The sequence below is a fragment of the Hemitrygon akajei genome, chromosome 9, assembly GCF_048418815.1.
Source record: "Hemitrygon akajei chromosome 9, sHemAka1.3, whole genome shotgun sequence".
NCBI classification, from domain to species: Eukaryota; Metazoa; Chordata; class Chondrichthyes; order Myliobatiformes; family Dasyatidae; genus Hemitrygon; species Hemitrygon akajei.
In genome coordinates, this window is record NC_133132.1 from 52,399,884 (window position 1) to 52,421,101 (window position 21,218).

Genomic DNA, 21,218 nt, shown 5'->3' on the forward strand with positions numbered 1-21,218 from the left:
TTGAACCATGCAGCAAAACTCTAATCACTACTGCAAGGCAACACTGCAATTACACTGACTGCCTTGTACTAAAATAAAATTAGTTATTTATGTTCTAATTGTGTTTTCTTGTGAAAATCGTTAAAATTTAACTCGTGCTTTTCCTGTGAACACTGCTGATGTCATACTACATTTACATTTTTCATTGCACCCATGCATACGACAATAAACTCAACTCTAACTTTATACCTGCTTTCTTCTGTTGATCTTTCAGTTCAGATGAAGGAACTGATTATCCGTTTCCCTCCATAGACGCTGCCTGAGCAGCTGAGTTCCTCAAACATCTTGTGTGTTGCTACAGATGTTGGAGGAACTCTGCTTCAGTGTCCTCCATCTCTGTGTTCATCTTTCCTGTTTCTAATAGGAAATGCACAAAAGCTGATCCTTCAGACAGGTTAAGAACTTGAAGGAGCAACTGCACACATTCAATTGCACAAATTGAATTGCACCTGCTAGGAGCATCATTTGTCATTGCTTCACTTTTATTAAAAGTTAACAATGGCTTTTCGATGGCAGAAGCATCACAATAGATCCGCAAGGCTTTCTGCATCATCGACACACATACAAAGCACACAATGCTGTAGTCTGAGAGATCAATCTGTAATCTAATGCACTGGATTTTGGAATAGATAGATAGATACTTTATTCATCCCCATGGGGAAATTCAACTTTTTTCCAATAGCGTCAGAGTTCAGCTCCCATTCGAAATGAGCAGCAAAAGATCAGGAGTAAAACCACTTGGACCCTCAACATTGCTTCTTCGTTTAATCTGTCCCGGGCCTCAGCTCCTCTTTTACACCAGTTCCCTATAGCTCTCAATACTGTGATCTTTCAAAGATTATCTACTTCCCCTTTGAATATCCAAAATGAACTAGTGTCTACAACTATCTGTGGTAAAGAACTCTAGACATTCTGCACCCTCAAGAGGAGACATTCATTCACACCTCAAATTTAAATGCATCCCCTAATCTCAGAACTATACCCCTGGTCAGTTGACGACTAATGAACAGAATAACTTGGCTAATTTCAACAGCTTCACTGCAACCAATTGGAATTTGTCAGACTGTGCAGTGTTAATGAAAGAAACAAGCATAAAAATCTATGTTGAAAATACAGAAAAATAAACTTGAACAGATTTTCCCCCCATCGACACAGTTAAAGTAATTGACATCCACTTGGAGAATTAAAATCTAGACATATCTTTAATCATGACAAGGTAATGTTTCTAACCTTTTTTGCTCTTCACAGATGATACTCTACTTTATAAATCCTAGCTACCATGAAGAGGTGTCATGTGTTCCTGCAGCAAGATGCTAAATGCTGACTTGGCTGTTGTGTAACAACAGGAGGCCACGTGATATCATTATGGTTCAACAGAGCTGCTTGACCTTTTCTCTGTGGGAAAACCACATGCCCACACATCACTTGTTTCCAAACCAGAGAGAAAAACATTTAATACTCTTCCTCTCCCTTACAATAATGCTTTAATATTAAACTCTAAAATATATTTAGCATCATATAGCCACATGTGCATGTCATCCATCAAGTGCCTGTATATACTATCCCATTTACGTGTATTTGGTCCACAGGTGTCAATGCCTTGGAGTCAAGTGCTCATCCAGACAGAGTGCAAATGCTGTGAGATTACTCAACCACCTTCACAAGCAATGTGTGACCAATTCCAACCACCCTCTGGGTGAAAAACTTCATCCAATTAAGTGCCAGGCTGGATTGGAAAGGACGGGTACAGGCGGGGTCCAGGCCCCGAAGTGTACAGAAGCAACTGAACCAAATGTTTGGATGACAATTTAAGCACTGGGCCAGATTGAAAAGGTTAGAGTGTTGGGGCACAAGATCGCTTCAGCTTGCAGCTCTGCCACATTTACTTGGCTCTGCAAGTAAACTTGCAACTGGAACTTGCAAGTCCACTCTGCAAGTGGACTTCAGTTCTGAATGCTACTTGCTCGCTTTTATGTTTGCATGGGTGTTTTTTTTTCCTCTGCGCATTGGGTGTTTGACAGTATTTTTTTAAATGGGTTCTTCAAGGTTGCAAAACGTCTGTACACTTCGATAATAAATGTACTTTGTACTTTAAAGCTGCACTCCCTGGTTTGAGACATCCATGTTCCATTACTGAAAATAAACATTTGCATTAACAAGAGATTCTAATAATATTCTCTCCACGTGTCTTCCACAAATCAAGAATAGTAGGTGTCATTGCTTTATTTTAAGGGTTCAAGTGCCTGCTCAATTAAACCATTGTTACACTATGGATTTATTTTCATAATAATATAATAGCAATTGTAACTGTTTCATAAATATCCACAAACAATTCCATTAAGACTCTTTGGTAATGCAGTTTCATTAAACTCTTTGATCCACGTCCCTTCACGTCTTGCCCAACATACCTATTGGAAATTACAGTGTTACTTCCAACAAAATTATGTTTACTTTGCAAGCTCTTAGATCTAGTCAAAAACTCAGAGCAGATTGGGCACATTTAAAACTGTTTTTGAACAACCACTTTGATTTCGTTACACACAATGTACTGGAGGAGCTCAGCAGGTCAGGCAGCATCTGTGGATGGGAATAAACGGTCGACGTTTCGGGATGAAACCTGTCATCAGGATGGATGAAGGATCCTAAGGTATAGCACTGACAATGAAGACTGAAAGGTCAAATGATGCTGATCACAACACTGAAGTCCTGATAAAGGGTCTTGGCCAGAAAAGTCAACCGTTTATTCACATCCACGGATGCTGCCTGACCGCTGAGCTCTTCCAGCACATTGTGTGCTTTGCTCTAAATTTCCAGCATCTGCAGTACCACTTGCATCTACATCAATTTCTTTGCCTTTTCTTTTCTCAAAGGTTATTTGAAGACTGAACCTCATGAAGGCTACCAAAAAAGTTGTGTCAGCAATGTGACTAATTTTTTCCCCCACTATCTGGTGTGCATTTATTTTCTGTGATGCCATTTGAGACCACTTTTTTTTATTGTACCTATATCTCACTGTATTTGCACACGTGACAATTCAACTTGAACTCCTTCAGTATTTGTTAGCAACAAAAGGCCTGAGTGAAATCAGCCTGGGAAAATATGAAGATGCTTTCAGTGAGCATGAGCCCGCTAGGAACTTGGCAACCAAGTGGTATGGGAAATACAGAAAGAAAGCCAGGTATCTGAAGTGAACTCAGATTGGTAGCACGTCATTGCAGTACAGAGAGCTTCACACTACAACTCCTTGAGGTATAGCACCAACAATGAAAATTGAAAGGCTGAATGAACGCTATTAATTTATTTGAAATGAAAAAGAAGGTTGGTAGCTCATGTTGGCAGCTTGCTTGTTGGGTTGCTCACTGAGCCTGGAAGTTAGGTCGCAAATGTTTCGTCGCCAATCGAGGTGACATCATTGGTGCGCAATTAAGTATCGTTTCTGTCGAGTGTTCATGTTCGTATCGGTCCGACCCATTGTCCTGTCAGGCTGGCCACTAGTCTCCACTTTGTCCTTGTCAAGCGGATAGCTGCGTGATCTCTGCTGGCCCATCTCTCTGGTTATCAGTCGTTCTAAGCGGTGGTTCCATGGTTGCCACGGCCAACCGATCAGGACGATGAGTCAGATGAATATAAAAGCGAGCACTCCGCAGAAAAGAAACTCAGTTGCACGCTGATGATGTCATCTCAATGTTTGTGGCCTAACTTCCAGGCTCAGCAAACAACCCCACAAACAAGCTATTTACTTATCACAATGCTGAAGTTGACCATTTAGCACATTCGGACCAAACTAGCTCTCAGCTGAGCAATCGCATCAGTACCAGAATAGATACAAGAAATGGAACAAAAGGAAGGATCTGATGAAGGCTCTTTGATGCAAAGCTTTGAATGTTTCTATTCCTGTAGATAATGAATGAACTGCTGAGCATTTTGTTTTTATTTCAGATCTGTAGCATCTGCATTGTTAATTCTTTTGTAATTGCGGTCCTGCAACTTAAATCTCTCTCTCGTGTGCCCTACAATTCCCTTCTCATTCTTTTGCCATCTAACTACAAGGGGTAAGATGCAGTGCTACACCTGCCCATTCACCTCCTCCCTCACACCATTCAGGGCCCCAAACAGTCCTACCAGATGAGGCAAACATCACCTGGGGTCAACTATGGTGTCCAGTGCTCCTGATGCGGCCTTCTTTACACTGATGAAACCCGTAAAAAACTGGGGGGAACCGCTACTCCATCCACCAAAAACTGGAACTTCCTGGTGGTCAAACATTTTAATTCCAATACCCGTTCCTGTTCCGGCACATTGCACCATGGCCTCCTCTTGCGCTGAGATGAGGCTACCCTCAAAGTGGAGGAGCAACACATTATATTCCATCAGGGTAGCCTCCAACCTGATGGCACGAATATTGATTTCTCCTTCTGGTAAAAAAAATTCCCTCCCCACTCTAGCCTCTTACCTCTTCTCACCTGTCTATCTCCTTCCTTGTCTTCCATGGTCCATCCTCCTCTCCCATCAGATTCCTGCCACTCCCCCCCAACATTTTAATCAGGCAGCTCCTCCCTTCCTTTCAGAATCAGAATCAGGTTTATTATCACCAGCATGTGACGTGAAATTTGTTAACTTAGCAGCAGCAGTTCACTGCAGTACATAATCTAGCAGAGAGTAAAAAAAATAATAAATAAAATAAAACATAATAATAAATAAGTAAATTATTTACATATAATGAATAGATTTTTTAAAAATGTGCTGAAACAGAAATACTGCATATTAAACAAAAGTGAGGTAGTGTCTAAAGCTTCAATGTCCATTTAGGAATCGGATGGCAGAGGGGAAGAAGCTGTTCCTGAATTGCTGAGTGTGTGCCTTCAGGCTTCTGTACCTCCTACCTGATGGTAACAGTGAGAAAAGGGCATGTCCTGGGTGCTGGAGGTCCTTAATAATGGACACTGGTTTTCTGATACACCGCTCCCTGAAGATGTCCTAGGTACTTTGTAGGCTAGTGCCCAAGATGGAGCTGACTAGATTTACAACCTTCTTCAGCTTCTTTCTGTCCTGTGCAGTAGCCCCTCCATATCAGACGGTGATGCAGCCTGTCAGAATGCTCTCCATGGTACATCTATAGAGGTTCCAGTCCTGAAGAAGGATCTCAACCCAAAACATTGACTGTTTATTCATTTCCATTGATGTTGCCTAACCTGCTGAGTTCCTCCAGCAATTCTTGTGTGTTGCTTTGGATTTCCAGCATCTGCAGACTTTCTTATGCTGATAATATGCAGTTGCCAACAAACCGATAACTCAGAAGGAAACCCAGGCCATCTCTGGGCAGACATGCAGACTGCAGACAGTAGCTAAAGTCAGGACTAAAATTCTGACACACTACCATCCATCAGTCATTTTCATTTCCTCAATTGTGACAATCCAATGGCATTTAACTAAATCCATATCATGTTTTACTCTCAAATAAAGGGGAGTTTCCAATTGTGAAACTCAAACTGAAGGGAAAAAAATAATTATTTCTACATGATTTCAATATGAGATTACCAACTTCAAAGTGTATCATTTGAAAGTTGGTAAGCTTGTTCTTGTAGTGAGGGAGTATAGGACCAGAAGGCAGAGCAGGAAGAAGAGTGGGATGTACATTTAGAATGGAGATGAGGCGGGATTCCTTTAGCCTGAGGGAGGTGAATCCATGAGATTTGTTGCCACAGGTGGCTGTGGAGGTCAAGCATTTGGTGTATTTAAGGGCAGAGGGTGATAGATTCTTGATTAGTCAGGGCATGAAAGGTTACAGGAAGAAGCCAGGAGAGTGGGGTTGAGAGAGATCATAACTCAGTAATGATGAAATAATGGAGGAGACGCGATGGGCCAAATGGCCTAATTCTGCTTCTATCTCTAATGGCATGGATAATGAAGGCAATCAGCAAACAGTGCCTATAAAAGCATTCACCCCACCCCTGGAAGTTTTCAAGTTTTATTGTTTTACAACATTGAGTCATAGTGGATTTAATTTGGCTTTTTTTGACACTGATCAACAAAAAAACACTCTTTCGTGTCAAAGTAAAAACAGATCTCTACAAAATGATTGAAATTGATAACAAATATAAAACACAAAATAATTTAATGTGTAAGTATTCACCCCCCCCCCCCTTTAATATGACACACTAAACCATTACAAGTACAGCCATTTGGTTTCAGAAGTCACATACATAATTAACTGGATATCTGCTTTTGGAAGCTTGTGCACAGTCAAGGTGTTTCAATTGACAATAGTAAAAATACACCCTTACCTGGAAAGTCCAACTGCTGGTGAGTCAGTATCCTAGCAAAAACTACACCATGCAGACAAAAGAACACTCCAAGCAACTCCACGAAAAGGTTATAGAAAAGCACAAGTCAGGAGATGGATACAAGAAAATTTCCAAGTCACTGAATATCCCTTGGAGTACAATTAAGTCAATCTTCAAGTAATGGAAAGAATATAGCACAGCTGTAAATCTGCCTGGAGCAGGCCATCCTCGAAATCTGAGTGACCATGTAAGAAGGGGACTAGTGAGGGAGGCCACCAAGAGACCTAAGACAAGTCTGGAGGAGTTACAAGCTTCAGTGACTGAGATGGGAGAGACTGCACATGCAACAGTTGCCCGGGTGCTTCACCAGTCGCACCTTTATGGGAGACTGGCAAAGAAAACTCACATGAAATCTTCGGCTAGGGTTTGCCAGAAGACACATGGGAGACTCTGAAGTCAGCTGGAAAAAAGTTTTAGGGTCTGATGAACCCAAATTGAGATTTTTACCATCAGACTAAATGCTATGTTTGGTGTAAGCTGAACATTACACATCATCGAAATTGCACCATCCCTACCATGAAGCATGGTGGTGGCTGTATCATACTGTGGGGATGCTTCACTGCAGCAGGCCCTGGAAGCGTGCGAAGGCAGAGGGTAAAATGGATGCAGCAAAATACAGGGAAATCCTGGAGGTAAACCTGATGCAGTCTGGAAAAGAACTGCAACTTGCTAGAAGATTTGTTTTCCAGCAAGACAATGACCCCAGCATAAAGCCAAAGCTACACAGGAGTGGCTTATAAACAACAAAGTCAATGTTCTGGAGTGGCCACATCAGAGTCCAGACCTCAATCCAATTGAGAATTCATGGCTGGACTTGAAAAGGGCTGTTCACTCACGATCCCCATGCAATCTGACAGTTTGAGCATTTTGTAAAGAAGAATGGGGAAAAACTGCAGTGTCTAGATGTGCAAAGCTGATAGAGATGTGTCTACACAGGCTCAAGGCTGTAATTGCTGTCAAAGGTACATCTACTACATGCTGACTTGAAAGGGGTGAACACTTATTCAATCAATTTTTTTTTGTGTTTCATACTGGTAATTAATTTCTGATTTCACTTCGACATGAAAGAGTATTTTTCTGTTGATCAGTGGCAAATAAAATCCATTTGTGATTCAATGTGATTCAGACAATAAAACATGAAGACTTCCAAGGGGGGTGAATGCTTTTTATAGGGACCCTGTATATATAGGATCTAACAATACTAATTATTACAGTCTCTAGTACTGGGATTTCTTTTTCCTCCCAACATGGTTAGTTACAGCTGAAAAACAGGTCACATGATTTCCATTGCAAAACATCAGCTGGCACAACAAATGAGTTCACTTTTTATTGACTTGAAATGACTTTAAATATACTTACAGGGGACCTACTACCTTTCCAGTCATAGCTCAACGTGTAGCCCAACAGGATGCCATTAACTTCCTCCTCCGGAGGTCCAATCCATTGAACAGTCAATGAGGCATCACTCACAAGGACGCTGATATTACGAGGAGGTGCCGTTGGGACTGCAATGGAGAGAAATGCATGAGTAATCTCCTCTTCTTACTCATGTGTTCCACCACTTAATATTTTACCCTGACGCATTTTTCAAAGGAAAACAATTTTGCAAAGAAATATGTGTTTGTTACCTAAGTACAGTCTGTCCCTGCATGACTTACAGACACAGATACACACAAACTCCCATATTAAATTTAAAAGTGTGACATAAAGATCATTCCTATAAAAGACAAATATAGTTTCCTCTCATTCCCCACTTTTAATAATAGTTTGTTAAATTGTCAGTCTTATGTAATTTTGAAGCCATTCACCCTAGATGTTGCTTCGCCTGATGAGCATTTCATGCAATCTCATTATTTCAGATTTCCAGAGCTGTTAATTTTGCTTATGGATGGGGAATTAACTTAGTTTCATGGAGACTTTTGAAGATGGGAAAGATGCCACTGAATTATTTAATATCATAAACTGACCAGCTAAGCTGACAACACACAGAGGCCAAACTTATTCTACAGTTAACAAAGGCAGGGGAAACATTTAATGAGATGATTGGAAAATATTTTATTTCAGCAACCAACTCTTTTTCTCGTTTGTTTTGACCTTACAGCAAATTGGGCGCACCAACTGGTGAAATTTGTTGGGGATATTCAGATGAAAACTGCAGTGTTTTTGGGAAGAGATGAAGTTTCATTTCTGAAAAGAGACATACTTTCTATTTGCAGATTGCATTACAAAACAATTAACACAATTTAGAATACTGTTTTGAATTTCACTGGAGGTCAGTTTTATCGTTTTCTGTTTCAGAATGTTATAGCGACTTCCGAGAAGTAAGTTTCAATGGTTAGAACATGTTCTCATGTGGAACCGCTGGAGGCAGCCCTCACGTCTCTAAATACTAAAATCTTAGACTAATGCTTTGGAAGAAAACCGTCTTGTGACGAATAATCGAGCAGCTGGATGTGTAACAAATCAAAGCAGGCTAAATAAATATTCCTGAAAAAGAAAAGGTTACAGTCAAAAAGAGAAAAAAAGTTGCAGAAAATGCACAAATACTCTATTTGCAGGGTGGCGGGTGGAGATACTGTACGTCTCTACCAAAGGAGGTGTAAGGCACTCCCCTCCACTAGCCTGCAGGTCACCTTTGGGCATAGTGGTGCACCTGTTTCACCGCCCTCCCCTGATATGTGTCACGTGAAGACACAGGAGCAGGTGGTGGACAGTCGTATGAGCAGCTGGTGCATAGAACAAGTCCTGGTTATGCAACTACTGATACCAGGCAGATAATCTCTGAATAGTATTGGTAATTGCTGGGGTCACCCATCTGCCCAGAAGGCAGCAATGGCAAACCACTCCTGTGGAAAAAGTTGCCAAGAACAAGCATGGTCTTTCCATGACCATGATTGCTTACGTCATATGACAAATGAACAAACTCTATTTGTACCTGAAAGGCGAGCAGCCAAGTTAACATTACAAGGTGCAGCTGGAACTGACGTGTTTCCAACACCTTGTGGTTTGAGTAAATACCTGTGTGACAGCCTAATTTTGAACACTAGAAAGAGAACGCTCCAAATCATTTCCCAGCAGACGTGTTTTGTGATCTTATTTATCCAAGGAAGAGGCATCAGCAGTTCCCATATTTTAACTGGCAACAGCAAAGAAAAACAATCAATACTGAAGTCAGAATGGTATGTGATTCATTAGGAAATGTTTATTAAAAAAACAAAATGTCGGAAATACAGCAGGTCTGGATTTTCACAATGTGAGTGCAGGTGCTGTGAATTTATACACTGGAACCTAGTTATTTCCAGGAATATTTATCAAAATTGCAACTGGCAAATTATTCATCAGCAGACAATTGCCACCTGCAGCATAAGGCGTCTAAGACGTGCTCCCATATGCCTGCTGCCCTTGTCCTACATAGCAGAGCTCTTGTGTTGCTATTGAAGAAGCTACTGTTTCTAATGCTGCACTTCAGACTGAAGAGAATGCGGCCAAATTCAGAGTGGAGGGAGAGCCAATCAAGTGACTGTCATTCACGGTGCTGTCATCTGGGCAAGATGAAGAATATTTCAGACTTCTGATCTGTGACTTGTAGATTGGTCAGTTGATGGACTGCTCCTGCAGCCATGTTATTTACACTGAAGGTGAATGCAGACATTCAGGCTGTTGATGAAGTGGAACTCAGTGATGGTTATGCCATTGAATATCACGGGCAGGAGCTCACATTCGCTTCTGAAGTCAAAGTAAATTTATTATCAAAGACTGTACAGCACTATATAAAAGTCTTGGGCACATATACGTACATAGCTAGGGTGCCTAAGACCTTTGTGCAGTGCTGTAGTAATTTCACGGTACTGCAGTTGCAGAAAAAAATATAAAATCCCATGATATAGGAGTGATGATAAACCTTATTCTAATATCGGTCTCTGTTGTGGACTGAGAGTGGGAAGGGGGCAGGGATATTGGAATCGTAGTTGGGAAAAGGGGAGACAGTGGGAATCACCAGGGAGGCATTTTGTAATTATCAATAAACCAATTGTTTGGAATCAAATAACCTTGCCTGGAGTCTCAGGACCGGGTGTGCCTACCCCCTCCTCCCGGCACTCCTTCTCTGCCACCCGTCTGAAACCCCTCCCACACAGCTTCACCATCACTATTCCCAATATCCTTTGCTCCCACCAGATTTGCAAACTTGCTCTCGGCTCCACGTTGACAAATACAGTACTGTGCAAAGGTTTTAGGCACCTTAGCTATATATGTGTGCCTAAGTCTTTGCAACAGTACTGTATATATAGCAGTTGCAGGAAGGCAAGCATTAGGATAACATCCAGGCAAGATTGCTTACAGATAGTGTGCAGTCAACACAGACGAGAGAGCTCTTTGAAGAGCATAGCATCCCTTTGCACAGCAGGCGACCACGGCTATTTGGCTCAACAGGGCAAGATGCAAACAATGGATTCTCCAGTGACACTTACCGTTGGTCCACTTCACTAATTCTGAAGTATTATTGGCTTTTAATGTGAAGACGCTAATGCCTATTAATACCTGAATTATCATCGTGTAATTGGTGATTGATTATGCAAATAAGGAACATGAATATCCTCTAGGTCACCAATTGGTCAATATCTGTATCCAATCTGTATCCAACTGGTCAATTTCTTCATAGTTTAGAACAGTTTGGTGACAGGGGCCCAAGCTGATTTCCTTGTGCACTGGTAAAGAGTGTTTGACGAATCAGTGAAAATTTTCTGAGTCCATTTAATCGGCAATGACATATGTTACCTTGTACAAAATACTTATACAGAAGTACGCATATGTTACCACGAGATTCATCTTCTTGCAGGCACGGAGGGGGAAAAGAAGTAATACAGCAGAATCTGCAAAAAGCATACATAAGCAAAGACTGAGAAACAAATGTGCAAAAGACCAATAGCCAATAAAGGGAATGATAATCATCATGGGAATGTAGGTTGTAAAAGAGTCCTTGAAGGTGAGTCTGTAAGTCGTAGAATCAATTTGAAGTTATCATCAGTGAAGTTATCCTCGCTGGTTTGGGAGTCTGATGGTTTTTAGAGCTGTTTATGAACCTGGTAGTGTGTGTCCTCAAGCTCTGTACCTCCTGCCTGACGGTAAGTGCGAGGAGAGAGTGTGGCCTGGATGGTGGTGGACTTTCAGACAACGGATGCTGCTATCCTGAAGAAGTGTTCTATGAAAATAAGGGGTTCCCAGCTTCTTTTTTTGCCATGGACCAATATCGTTAAGCACCAGGTCCATGGACCCCAGGTTGGCAATCCCTGATGTCAGTGTACTCAGTGGTGGGGAGGGCTTTGTCTGCAATCGATGGGCTGTCTCAGCCACTCTCTGGAGTCTTTTCCCATTCCTGGGCATTGGTGTTTGCATGCCCAGCCGTGATGCCACCAGTTAGAATACGCTCCACTGGGCATCTATGGAAGTTTGTCAAAGTTTTTGGTTACGTGCCAAATCTACGCATTCTTCTAAGAAAGTAGAGGCATTGCTATGCCTTCTTTATGTTGATATTTGCATGCTAGTCCTAGGACAGATCTTTAGACATGGTCATTGGTATGAACTGCTTCATTGCCAGAGAATTTGCAAATGGAATTGGACACCGTACAATCACTGAATGTGCCCATTTCTGACCTCTGACAGAGAGAAAGTCAAGGAGGCAGATCGCTGTGCCCAGTACTGATTGGGCATTTGGGGTTGAATCACAGTAACAATGAAGATATTGTACAGATGAAGGAAGACAATGTGCCCGTCTTTCTAGAAGAATCTGTCATTTTCCATTTGTAGCCTTTAACTGTAGCCAAAGCAGCTCCAGAAATGCCACTGTTATGACCTCACAAGTATGATCAAACCCCGCCTCAGTCGTTCTGGAGAAAACAACAGCCCTGAACGTCTTTTCTAGTTATTTAATATCCACATCACAGTACTCTGGAGCACTGTTTCTGATTCCACATTGTGCATTGTATCCGCCAACTAACAGAGCACAGAGTAATACTGTATGGAAACAAGTTTCTCAGCCCAGCTTCTCCATGCCAACCTTGGTGCTAGTCCCAAATGTCAACATTTGGCACATGTCCTTGTGAACCTTTCCTATCCATCGGCTCATCCAAATGTTTTGTTTACAATTCAGTTACTTCCAGTTTAAAATGATGCTGCTGAAGGCAAGTGACAACTTCCTAATGGCTACCAAAACAAGGAAGACAACTGTTAAAAAGAAACTATGGTAAACGATCACTGCAATCAATGGAAAGGCGATGCTGAGTCGAGAGTCGAGGTGAGTTTGAGGCATGCTCAAAGTGAAAATGGGGCAAGGTCAGGCATATTAAAGCTGAAGTCAGGGCAAACAGTGCAAAGCTGGAGCAGAGACCTGTCCACCTAAACCGAGATCAAGGTTTGACTGATCTAAGCGCTGATCCAATTTGGAAAGGTCGGGCACAGGCTGAAACATGGTGGCAGGGTCCAGGCCCAGAGCGTATCGACGCAACTGGTCCTGGGTCCTAGAGCAAGGAACGATCTGATGTTTGGAAGATTTAAATGCCGGGCCAAATGGATTGAGAAGGCACCGTGTCTGGACCAGAGGCAAGGTCTGGGGCAGTCCTGCTGGCTGCTCTGTGCCACGTTTACTCCGCTATGTGTTGAACTGATGATGAGGCTGAGGTGAGGCTGTGGCTTGCTTCAGCTGCTCCGAGCTTTGTGTCTAAGGACGCACTTTCATTGTAAATGCTATTTGCTTACTTTTATTGTTTGCACAATTTGTTTTTTTCTCTTTGTACATTGGGTGTTTGTCAGACTTTTTTTTAAAATGGGTTATTTTGGGTTTCTCTGTTCTGTAGCTGACTGTAAGGAGACAAATGTATAATGTATACATATTTTAATAATAAATGTACTTTGTACCTACCTCAACCACTTCCTCTGCAAGCTTGTTCCATATATACACTGTGCTCTATATGAGCAAACTGTTTCCCCAGATCCCTCTTAAATCTTTCACTTCTCACCTTAAAGCTATGCCTTCTAAATTTTAGTTCCTCTTCCCTGAAAAACCTGTGTATTTTGCTGACCTACATCCTTCATGCTTTTACGCACCTATACACCCCTTAATCTCCTACATTCCAAGGACTTAAGGTAAATAAGTCACCTGGACCAGATGGACTACACCCCAGGGCTCGGAAAGAGGCAGTAGAAAAGACCGTGGAGACATTACCAGTAATCTGTCAAGAATCATGAGATTCTGGAATGGTTCCAGAGGACAGGAAAATTTCACTTCACTCTAAGAAAAGAGGGAATCAAAAGAAAGGACGTTATCAGCCAGTTAGCCTGACTTCAGTGGTTGGGAGATGTCCATTAATAAGGATGAGGTTTCGGAACTCTTGGAAAACACATAATAAAATAGGACAAAGTCAGCATGGTCTCCTTAAGGAGAAATCTTCCCTGACAAATCTGTAGGAATTCTTTGAGGAAATAACAGACAGGATAGTCAAAGGAGGGTCAGTAGATGATGTTTACTTGGATTTTCAGAAGGCCTTTGACAAGGTGCTGCACATTCACTGCTAAGCAGGAGAAGAGTCCATGGTATAACAGTAAAGGTACTAGTATGGATAGAGCACTAGCTGACTGCCAGTAGTCTAAGAGTGGGAATAAAGAAGGCCTTTTCCGGTTGGCTGCCAGTGATTAATCCTGTTCCATAGGGGTCAGAGTTAAGACTGCAATAACTGAGGAAAATCCACCCTTGAACTGGAACTACAAGCAAAACAAAATGAAGCCTTAACATAAAGTTTATTACCCTTTGTAAGCAACTCAACCCAAATACACCGCCTTTCATCCTTGGAAATCTTTCCTCCACTGCTCCCTGGCTCAGACATTGCAACGCATTGTTTCAACTCCACTAACAATGACATAATGGGTGCATTACCCCGCACCCTTTGGTCCCTCAGAGCTGTGGCACATTCGTAACAGGTGCAAGGTCCTTGGAAGGACACCTCAACAGGATCTCAATGAAAATTACATCGAGGCTGAGAGGGCAATAGTGAGGGACAAAATTCATTCTTGTACACTTCATTCCCAATCTCCACAGTCAATGAAGGTACGTAGGTTGGTATGGCAACAGATCTTCATGGAGGAAGGGCACACACACAGCGATGAGGAAAATTACTTGATCGTTCAATTTGGCAAATGCTCTGCTACAATAAACCAATGTTAACTATAAAGAAGCATCCAAAAAACAAATGCAGGAAATGTGAAACCTCAACAGGCCTGGGACCATCTGTGGACAGAGGAGCTTAATAAACTTCCATCAGAAAAGGAAAGCATTAAAGGTAAAATCTTTAGTTTGCAGATTAAATGAGACAAGAACAAAAGGAAGGGACTGTGGTAGGAGACTGGGAGACACTGAATGACCTATCAAAGTGTCTCTCTTAATAGATGCTGCCTGACCTGCTAAGTACATCCAGTTTGTTTCATTTCATGAGTTAGAAATGTTTACACTGAACAAAAACAGGCCCTTTGCCCTGTGATATCTGTACCAACCATTCATTGACTGTGAAGTGTACAGGGATAAATTTTGTCTCTCACTATTCCCCTCTCAGCTTGATGTAATTTCCACTGAGATCTTGTTGAGATGCCCTTCCAGGGACCTTGCATCATGACGTCAAAAATTTCTGAAATAAAAGCAGAAAACGCTGGCAAAACTCATCAGATCAAGCAACATCTGAGGAGTGAGAAAACGGTTAACCTTTCAGATTTACAGTATTTGTTTTGATTTATTTTCACCAACCTAGTTCTGGTCATGTCTAAGCATCAAATATTGCTGAAACCAAGGGCTCCCAATCTGGGCTCCACAGATCCCCTCGGTTATAAAATGGCATAAAAATGGTTGGGAACTCCTGGCTGAAACTTGTAGTCCTATGAAATCCATACTCCTCATATTAATTTCCACCATTAAAGAGCAGTAGGCTCTAACTGGTTTAAAAACAGACTGAGGAATATCTGAAGGGGAGGGTACTTACTTATTAGATAGATACTTTATTGATCCCAAAAGGAAATTACATTGTCACAGTAGCATTACAAGTGCAGAGATATATAAATATTAGAAGAGAAGCAAGAATATAAATAAATAAAAATAAAACTATGTCATTAAGCCACCATAAGAATGTATTTGCAAACAATGATAGAAATATCAAAGTGAAGGATTGATAGTTGGGCAACGATGCTATTAATTATGCTTCAATTATTTGAACTCATTGCACAGCAAAATATAACTCCTACCCCCTTCTGTTGTCTTGGCCTGGATCTCGGAAGAGTAGCTTGACCATCCAATTTCATTCCTACACGAAACTCTAATGATGTAGGAAGTCATTGCTTGTAGTTTAAGGATGCTGCAGTTGTATGGTGGAACTGTCGTGGTCACAAAACTTATCACGTTGTTTTCACCCTCTGCAACCTTCTTGACCTGATCATACAAGACAACAACAAACAGCCTTATGCAACAAAAAAGCACCTCGGCTACGTTGGTCCAAGTAACTGTATGAATTTGAGATATGCAGTAAAAATCCAAGTTGGTTTGGAGTTCACTTTTTTTTTCTTCCCCACTTCAAGATTTAGAATCCATGCTCTGAAAAGATTTGTGCGAACAGATATAATCACAGTAACTTTCAAAAGGGGAACAGGTACCGACAAGAGAAAGGAATTGCTCCGCCATGTTGAAAGAATGAGGAAGTGGGACAAATTGAATAGCTCTTACAAAGCAATGGTTCATAGTCACAGCGTGCTAAATGGCTTGATACAAGGAGAATACACAACAGCACTAACAAGCCACTTTGCCCCTGCTGCCTGCACTGCCAATCTATACAGTCAGTGTTTGATAATTTCTTCTACCAGTTCCTGATTACTCTTAATTTCCTGTCCATTCAAGGATTTATCTATCTCTCCTTATTTCCAAAAATATAGCATCTACAATCCCTCTGAAGAATTCCAGAGCGTTAAGACTGTGGGAACAAATTTTTGCACACCTCATGTTTAAATAACCACCCCTCATCCAGAAGCTAAGTTCCCTCATTTAACATTCTCCAACAGGGACGACACAGTAGCAAAGAGGTTAGCACAGTACCAACAACCCGGGTTCGATTCCCACCGCTGTCTGTAAGGAGTCTGTATGTTCTTCCTGTGACCACGTGGGTTTCCTCCTGGTGCCCAGTTTCCTCCTACAGTCCAAGGATGTACCACTTCTTAAGTTAATTGGTCATTGTAAATTGTCCCGTGATTGGGCTAGGATTAAATCAGGGGATTGCTGGGCAGCACAGCTCGAAGGGCCAGAACAGCCTTTTCTGCACTGTATCGCAATAAATAAAAAAATTTAAAATTCATGAAAACATCTCATCATTCTTGCCAAGAACCTTATGCACTTAACAAGTTTTCCCCTCATTCTTCTGAAGTCGAAAGAATATAACTTTAACTTTTTGTCCGTTCTTGATCAGAGAACACACTTATCCCAGGAATTAGCCCAGATAAAATTTCTTCTGGACTGCCTGAAATGCCAATGTATCCTTTGTTAAATAAACAGACTAGCATTGTTGCAGGAGTTTGCAGATGATGTAAACTTAACAAGGAGGCCTTTCAAATCTATTTCATCATCAAGTTTTCGGAAGTTTTTCTTACAATCTGTTCCACTCTGCCTTTTTGCCTAGAGACTTGTTTATTTTCTTTCCTGGAAAGTATTGATCCAATTCCATTCAATAAAGTTAGCATAAAAAACATACTGAACCAACTTTTCAGAGAGTGCATTCCAAGTCATAACTCAACACAATAAAAATAAATCATCATCTCCCAGCAGGCTTTTGAAGCAATTTAATAAACTTATGCCCTCTGATTAGGGAATCTAATGCCAAAGAGAATAGTCTTTTCTCTAAGTACTTCAAGACTTTGAACTTGGCTAATCAAATCTCTGCTTATTTTTTTCCTACTTTATGTAGAATGGCACAGCTTCTTTGGAAGAGACTTGCTTAAAAGTTTAATGGTAAAATTAGGACAACACACATTGATCAATGCCAACAAGTTCAAAACACTACCACAACATTATCATTGCATTGTGTAAACTGAAGGAAATGGTAAGTAAACTCTGCTGGAATATTGGTCAAATGTTGACTTTATCCCTCAGGAGATAATCAGTGGACAGTAAAGCTAACAGCGACCCTAATACTGAACCTTCTACTGTATTTTGTCATTGATAAAAACAGGCAGCTTGAAGTAGAAGATCAGGAAGTGTTTGGGCAGAAAGTAATCCATCACAATGCCCATTAGCAAAATAAACTAGTTCATCACTGCCTGACACGAGAACTAAGATTATTTTTTGTAATCTTAATTGCTGCTACAGCAGACAAGGGGGAGAAAAGTACCTGAATTGAATTCTGAATTTTTCAGCATATTGGGTAATTCATGTGGCAGAGAAATGAGGGGGAAGCAATCTGAAGAAACAGTTATGATTGTTTGGAAGGATTTAAGATTCGGGTAGCTGAAATACATTCACATATTCAGAGGGATATGAACCAAATACAGGGAAATGGGATTAGCTCAGACACCTGGACTAGCATAGATGAGTTGGGCTGAAGGGCCTGTTTCTTTGGTGCATTACTCCAACCCAACAATGCACAATTCAGACAGATCATTGAGAGATCACCGATGAGAGAGGATAGTTGGAAGGCTGTACCAATGGCTTTCACGCACTAGAAATATGAGAATGATTAGACTCCCAGCTCTTTCCCCTTGGGCGGTCATCATTTCTGAGCAAGTCTAGGAGAAATCCAACACGCAAGTCAAGTACGGTAAATGCAGCCAAGGTTTCTTATCCATTCAGTTGTCAAATGCACTCTGTTCTATGAGGCAAACTGGCTGCATGTTGTGAAAGCTCAGGATTGGTCTCAAATAAAAACAGCGCACCAGCAGTGACAAAAGAATATGATTAAAAAGGTTGACAGACCCTTTTAGGGGAGGGACAGGGAAACAAAGAAACTGGAAAAACTAAGCCAGCTCTATATTGCGGAAAATAATTGGAAGCTCAGACAAGTGATTAAACATGATTCTGCCAGAACGTTAGTGACTGAGTAATTATCTGACAAAATTGTCAAAATTCATCACTATCATATAAGCAGTATTGCTGCCTGAAATCTCGTTCACTCAGACTCACCTGGTGCCAACAACATGAGAAGCCAACACATACTTCAAATCATCTCAATGACAGACGATAAATCAACAACCTGTTATACTGATTAAAAATCTATTATTGACTGATTTACTTATATATAAATTCTGTAACATAACAGCTGGCAAACTGCAGCTCTTGGGAACCAGGCAGGAAGCGTTCCAAACTCCAGTAACACTGGAATAAACTGGAAGGATAGCTGGCTTGAGGCAGAACATTAATAAATCTGCATTTGCTCAGTCTGCTGTATTTTAAAACAACGGTGAATTTACCTGGATTTGGCAACTGTTTAGAGGGTCGTATCCATCAAAGCCAGGCTTCCACGAAACTACGATCACGTGCGCCGTCTGGTTACGAATCCATAGGCCAACTGGTGGATCTGGGGCCTCTAACAAGGCCAAAAAGCGAAAAGAAATCAAGTCCAAGGCATGTGTGGAACAACTTTCAGTTATAAAGTGACTATTAGCTAAGTAGGTTGCAAACCCAAGACCACCCTTCAATCACCGCTAACCCAGTGGGAGTTTTACTTGCCAGTAACTTCAATTATCAGCACATTCATCACATTAGCAGGTCACAAAGGTGTCTTTCTTTGGCCATGCAGACCCAATCGCCTCATTCCCTGCTTTCTATTCCTTCTTAAACAAGAATATTGTTGTAACGGGGGGGGGGGGGGGGGATTTTAGAACTTATTCCAATAACATGGCTGTGATAAACTGTAGATAATGTTCCAAAGCTACCCCCCCCCCCCCGACCCCGAGCAGTGCAATTTCCAGCTAAACAATCAGGCATCCTTCAAATATTCAGATTATTAGGGACTGTGTAGCACACCATGTTGTGTTTAATTAGTTGCTGACTCATCCTCGAGACTCATACACAAAGGGCTGGTCCAAGTTAGAATCCACATTTTCAGCAGTCCTCACGAGTAGCTGCCACATTGTACTTGTAACTAACTATCCACAGCTTTAGCTTTTGTCAGTTTTCCCAATGCTCCTCTCATGGGACACCTCACCATCACCCTCCATCAACAAATTCATCCACAACCGTCCTCCACACCACCATCACCATTCCCCATCACGCTCCATCCAACGTCTGAACAGCCTCGCTCCACTTTACCCGGGAGATCTTCCTCAGCCCATTGTCTAGCAACAAGCAATCGGCTGGAGGAACTCGGCAGGTCAAGCTGCATCTGTTGAGGGGTGTGGATAAAGGAATTGTCAATGGATTGGGTTGTCGAACTACTAAGCCCTTCCAGCAGATTGTCTGTTCCTCCTGTTTCCAGTCTCCTGTGTCTCCATCTGAACTGGTGCCCTTTTGGCTCCAGTCACTCTTCTTTCATTTGAAAACCATATCTTTCAAAACAGCACACCACTTCTCCCCAAATCAGGGGTTCCCAACCTGGAGTCCACGGACCCTTTGCTTAATGGTATTGGTGCATGGTATAAAAATGGTTGGGAACCCCTGGCTCTAAATCCTTCCAGCATTGAGTATGCTCCTTGAAACCACCCGCCCCCCCTCAGTTTTTCAGAACCCTTTTGAATATGAATTATTTTAAACCCTCCGAAAGTGCCTCAACTTTGGCTCCAAGCTACCCTTCATGCCAAAGATTTTTGAGAACTTGCGCTTCAACCACTGCCAAGATACCACAGAGCAATGTTTATGAAACTGAACCCATACGGGTACTCAATGTTTTTAGGTCATCATCATTATGTGCTGTGCTGTATGACATAGGTAATCATGGTCCCATGACTAATAATTGTTCTCGGCAAATTTTTCTGCAGAAGTGGTTTGCCATTGCCTTCTTCTGGACAGTGTCTTTACAAGACGAGTGACCCCAGCCATTATCAATACTCCTTAGAGATTGTCTGCCTGGTATCCGTGGTCGCATAACCAGGACTTGTGATATGCACCAGTTATTCATACGACCAGCCACCACCTGCACCCACGGCTTCACGTGACCACGATCGGGGGAGCTAGGCAGGGTGACCTGCAGGTTAGTCGGGGGGGGTGGGGGTGGGGGTAAGAGGAAGGCCTTACATGTCCCCTTGGTAGAGACATATCTCCACCCTGCCAGCCAAGGCAGGGAAGGGCAATAAACTTATAGAGGCGTATTGGAGGTGTGCATCAGTGCGAATTTTTTAGGGAATCAATCCTGCTCTATTGGCATAGCTTTCTCAGTAAAAAATTAGAACATTACTGTCGAACCCAAGGTGAATTTACGTTACTGGAATGCAAGGTTACGGCTCCCTTAGGCGCTGAATTTAAATGGTGCACTTACCACAACGTGGCTGTCAGTAGCACATACCTTTGATGTTAACTTGGGCTTTCCTTGAAACTGTAACTCCTTTCTTATTGTGAGCTTCGCAACTATATCTTGTCTGTTTATCGACACCTGAACAGGTAAACAAGTTTTAAAAGTTAGAAAATGACTTGACATTGCATGCTTTTATAACGTGAGCAGCCAAGACTTTCAAAGGGTTAGAATGCATGATAACTTGCAACAACAAAAAACAGATTTTTGGTAATTATGAATCAAGTACATCTTTCAAACGCTCATGCCTTGCATTCTAGGAAACATACAAAGCCGTCTGAAGTGGAAAGCTGATAAGGCATTCCTGACACAGCGGAAA

General features: G+C 41.7%; 1 protein-coding gene across 1 annotated transcript in view; it reads right to left on the reverse strand.

Annotated features, from left to right (window-relative positions):
• Positions 1-21,218, reverse strand: part of mertka (c-mer proto-oncogene tyrosine kinase a) — a 177,379-nt gene that overhangs the window by 56,211 nt on the left and 99,950 nt on the right. Inside the window, exons 5-8 of the mRNA XM_073055966.1 lie at positions 20,894-20,980; positions 18,864-18,979; positions 15,663-15,846; positions 7,743-7,888 (exon numbers count right to left, since the gene is read on the reverse strand). Of these exons, the coding sequence (XP_072912067.1) occupies positions 7,743-7,888; positions 15,663-15,846; positions 18,864-18,979; positions 20,894-20,980 (533 nt within the window). The remainder of the gene's footprint in view (positions 1-7,742; positions 7,889-15,662; positions 15,847-18,863; positions 18,980-20,893; positions 20,981-21,218) is intronic.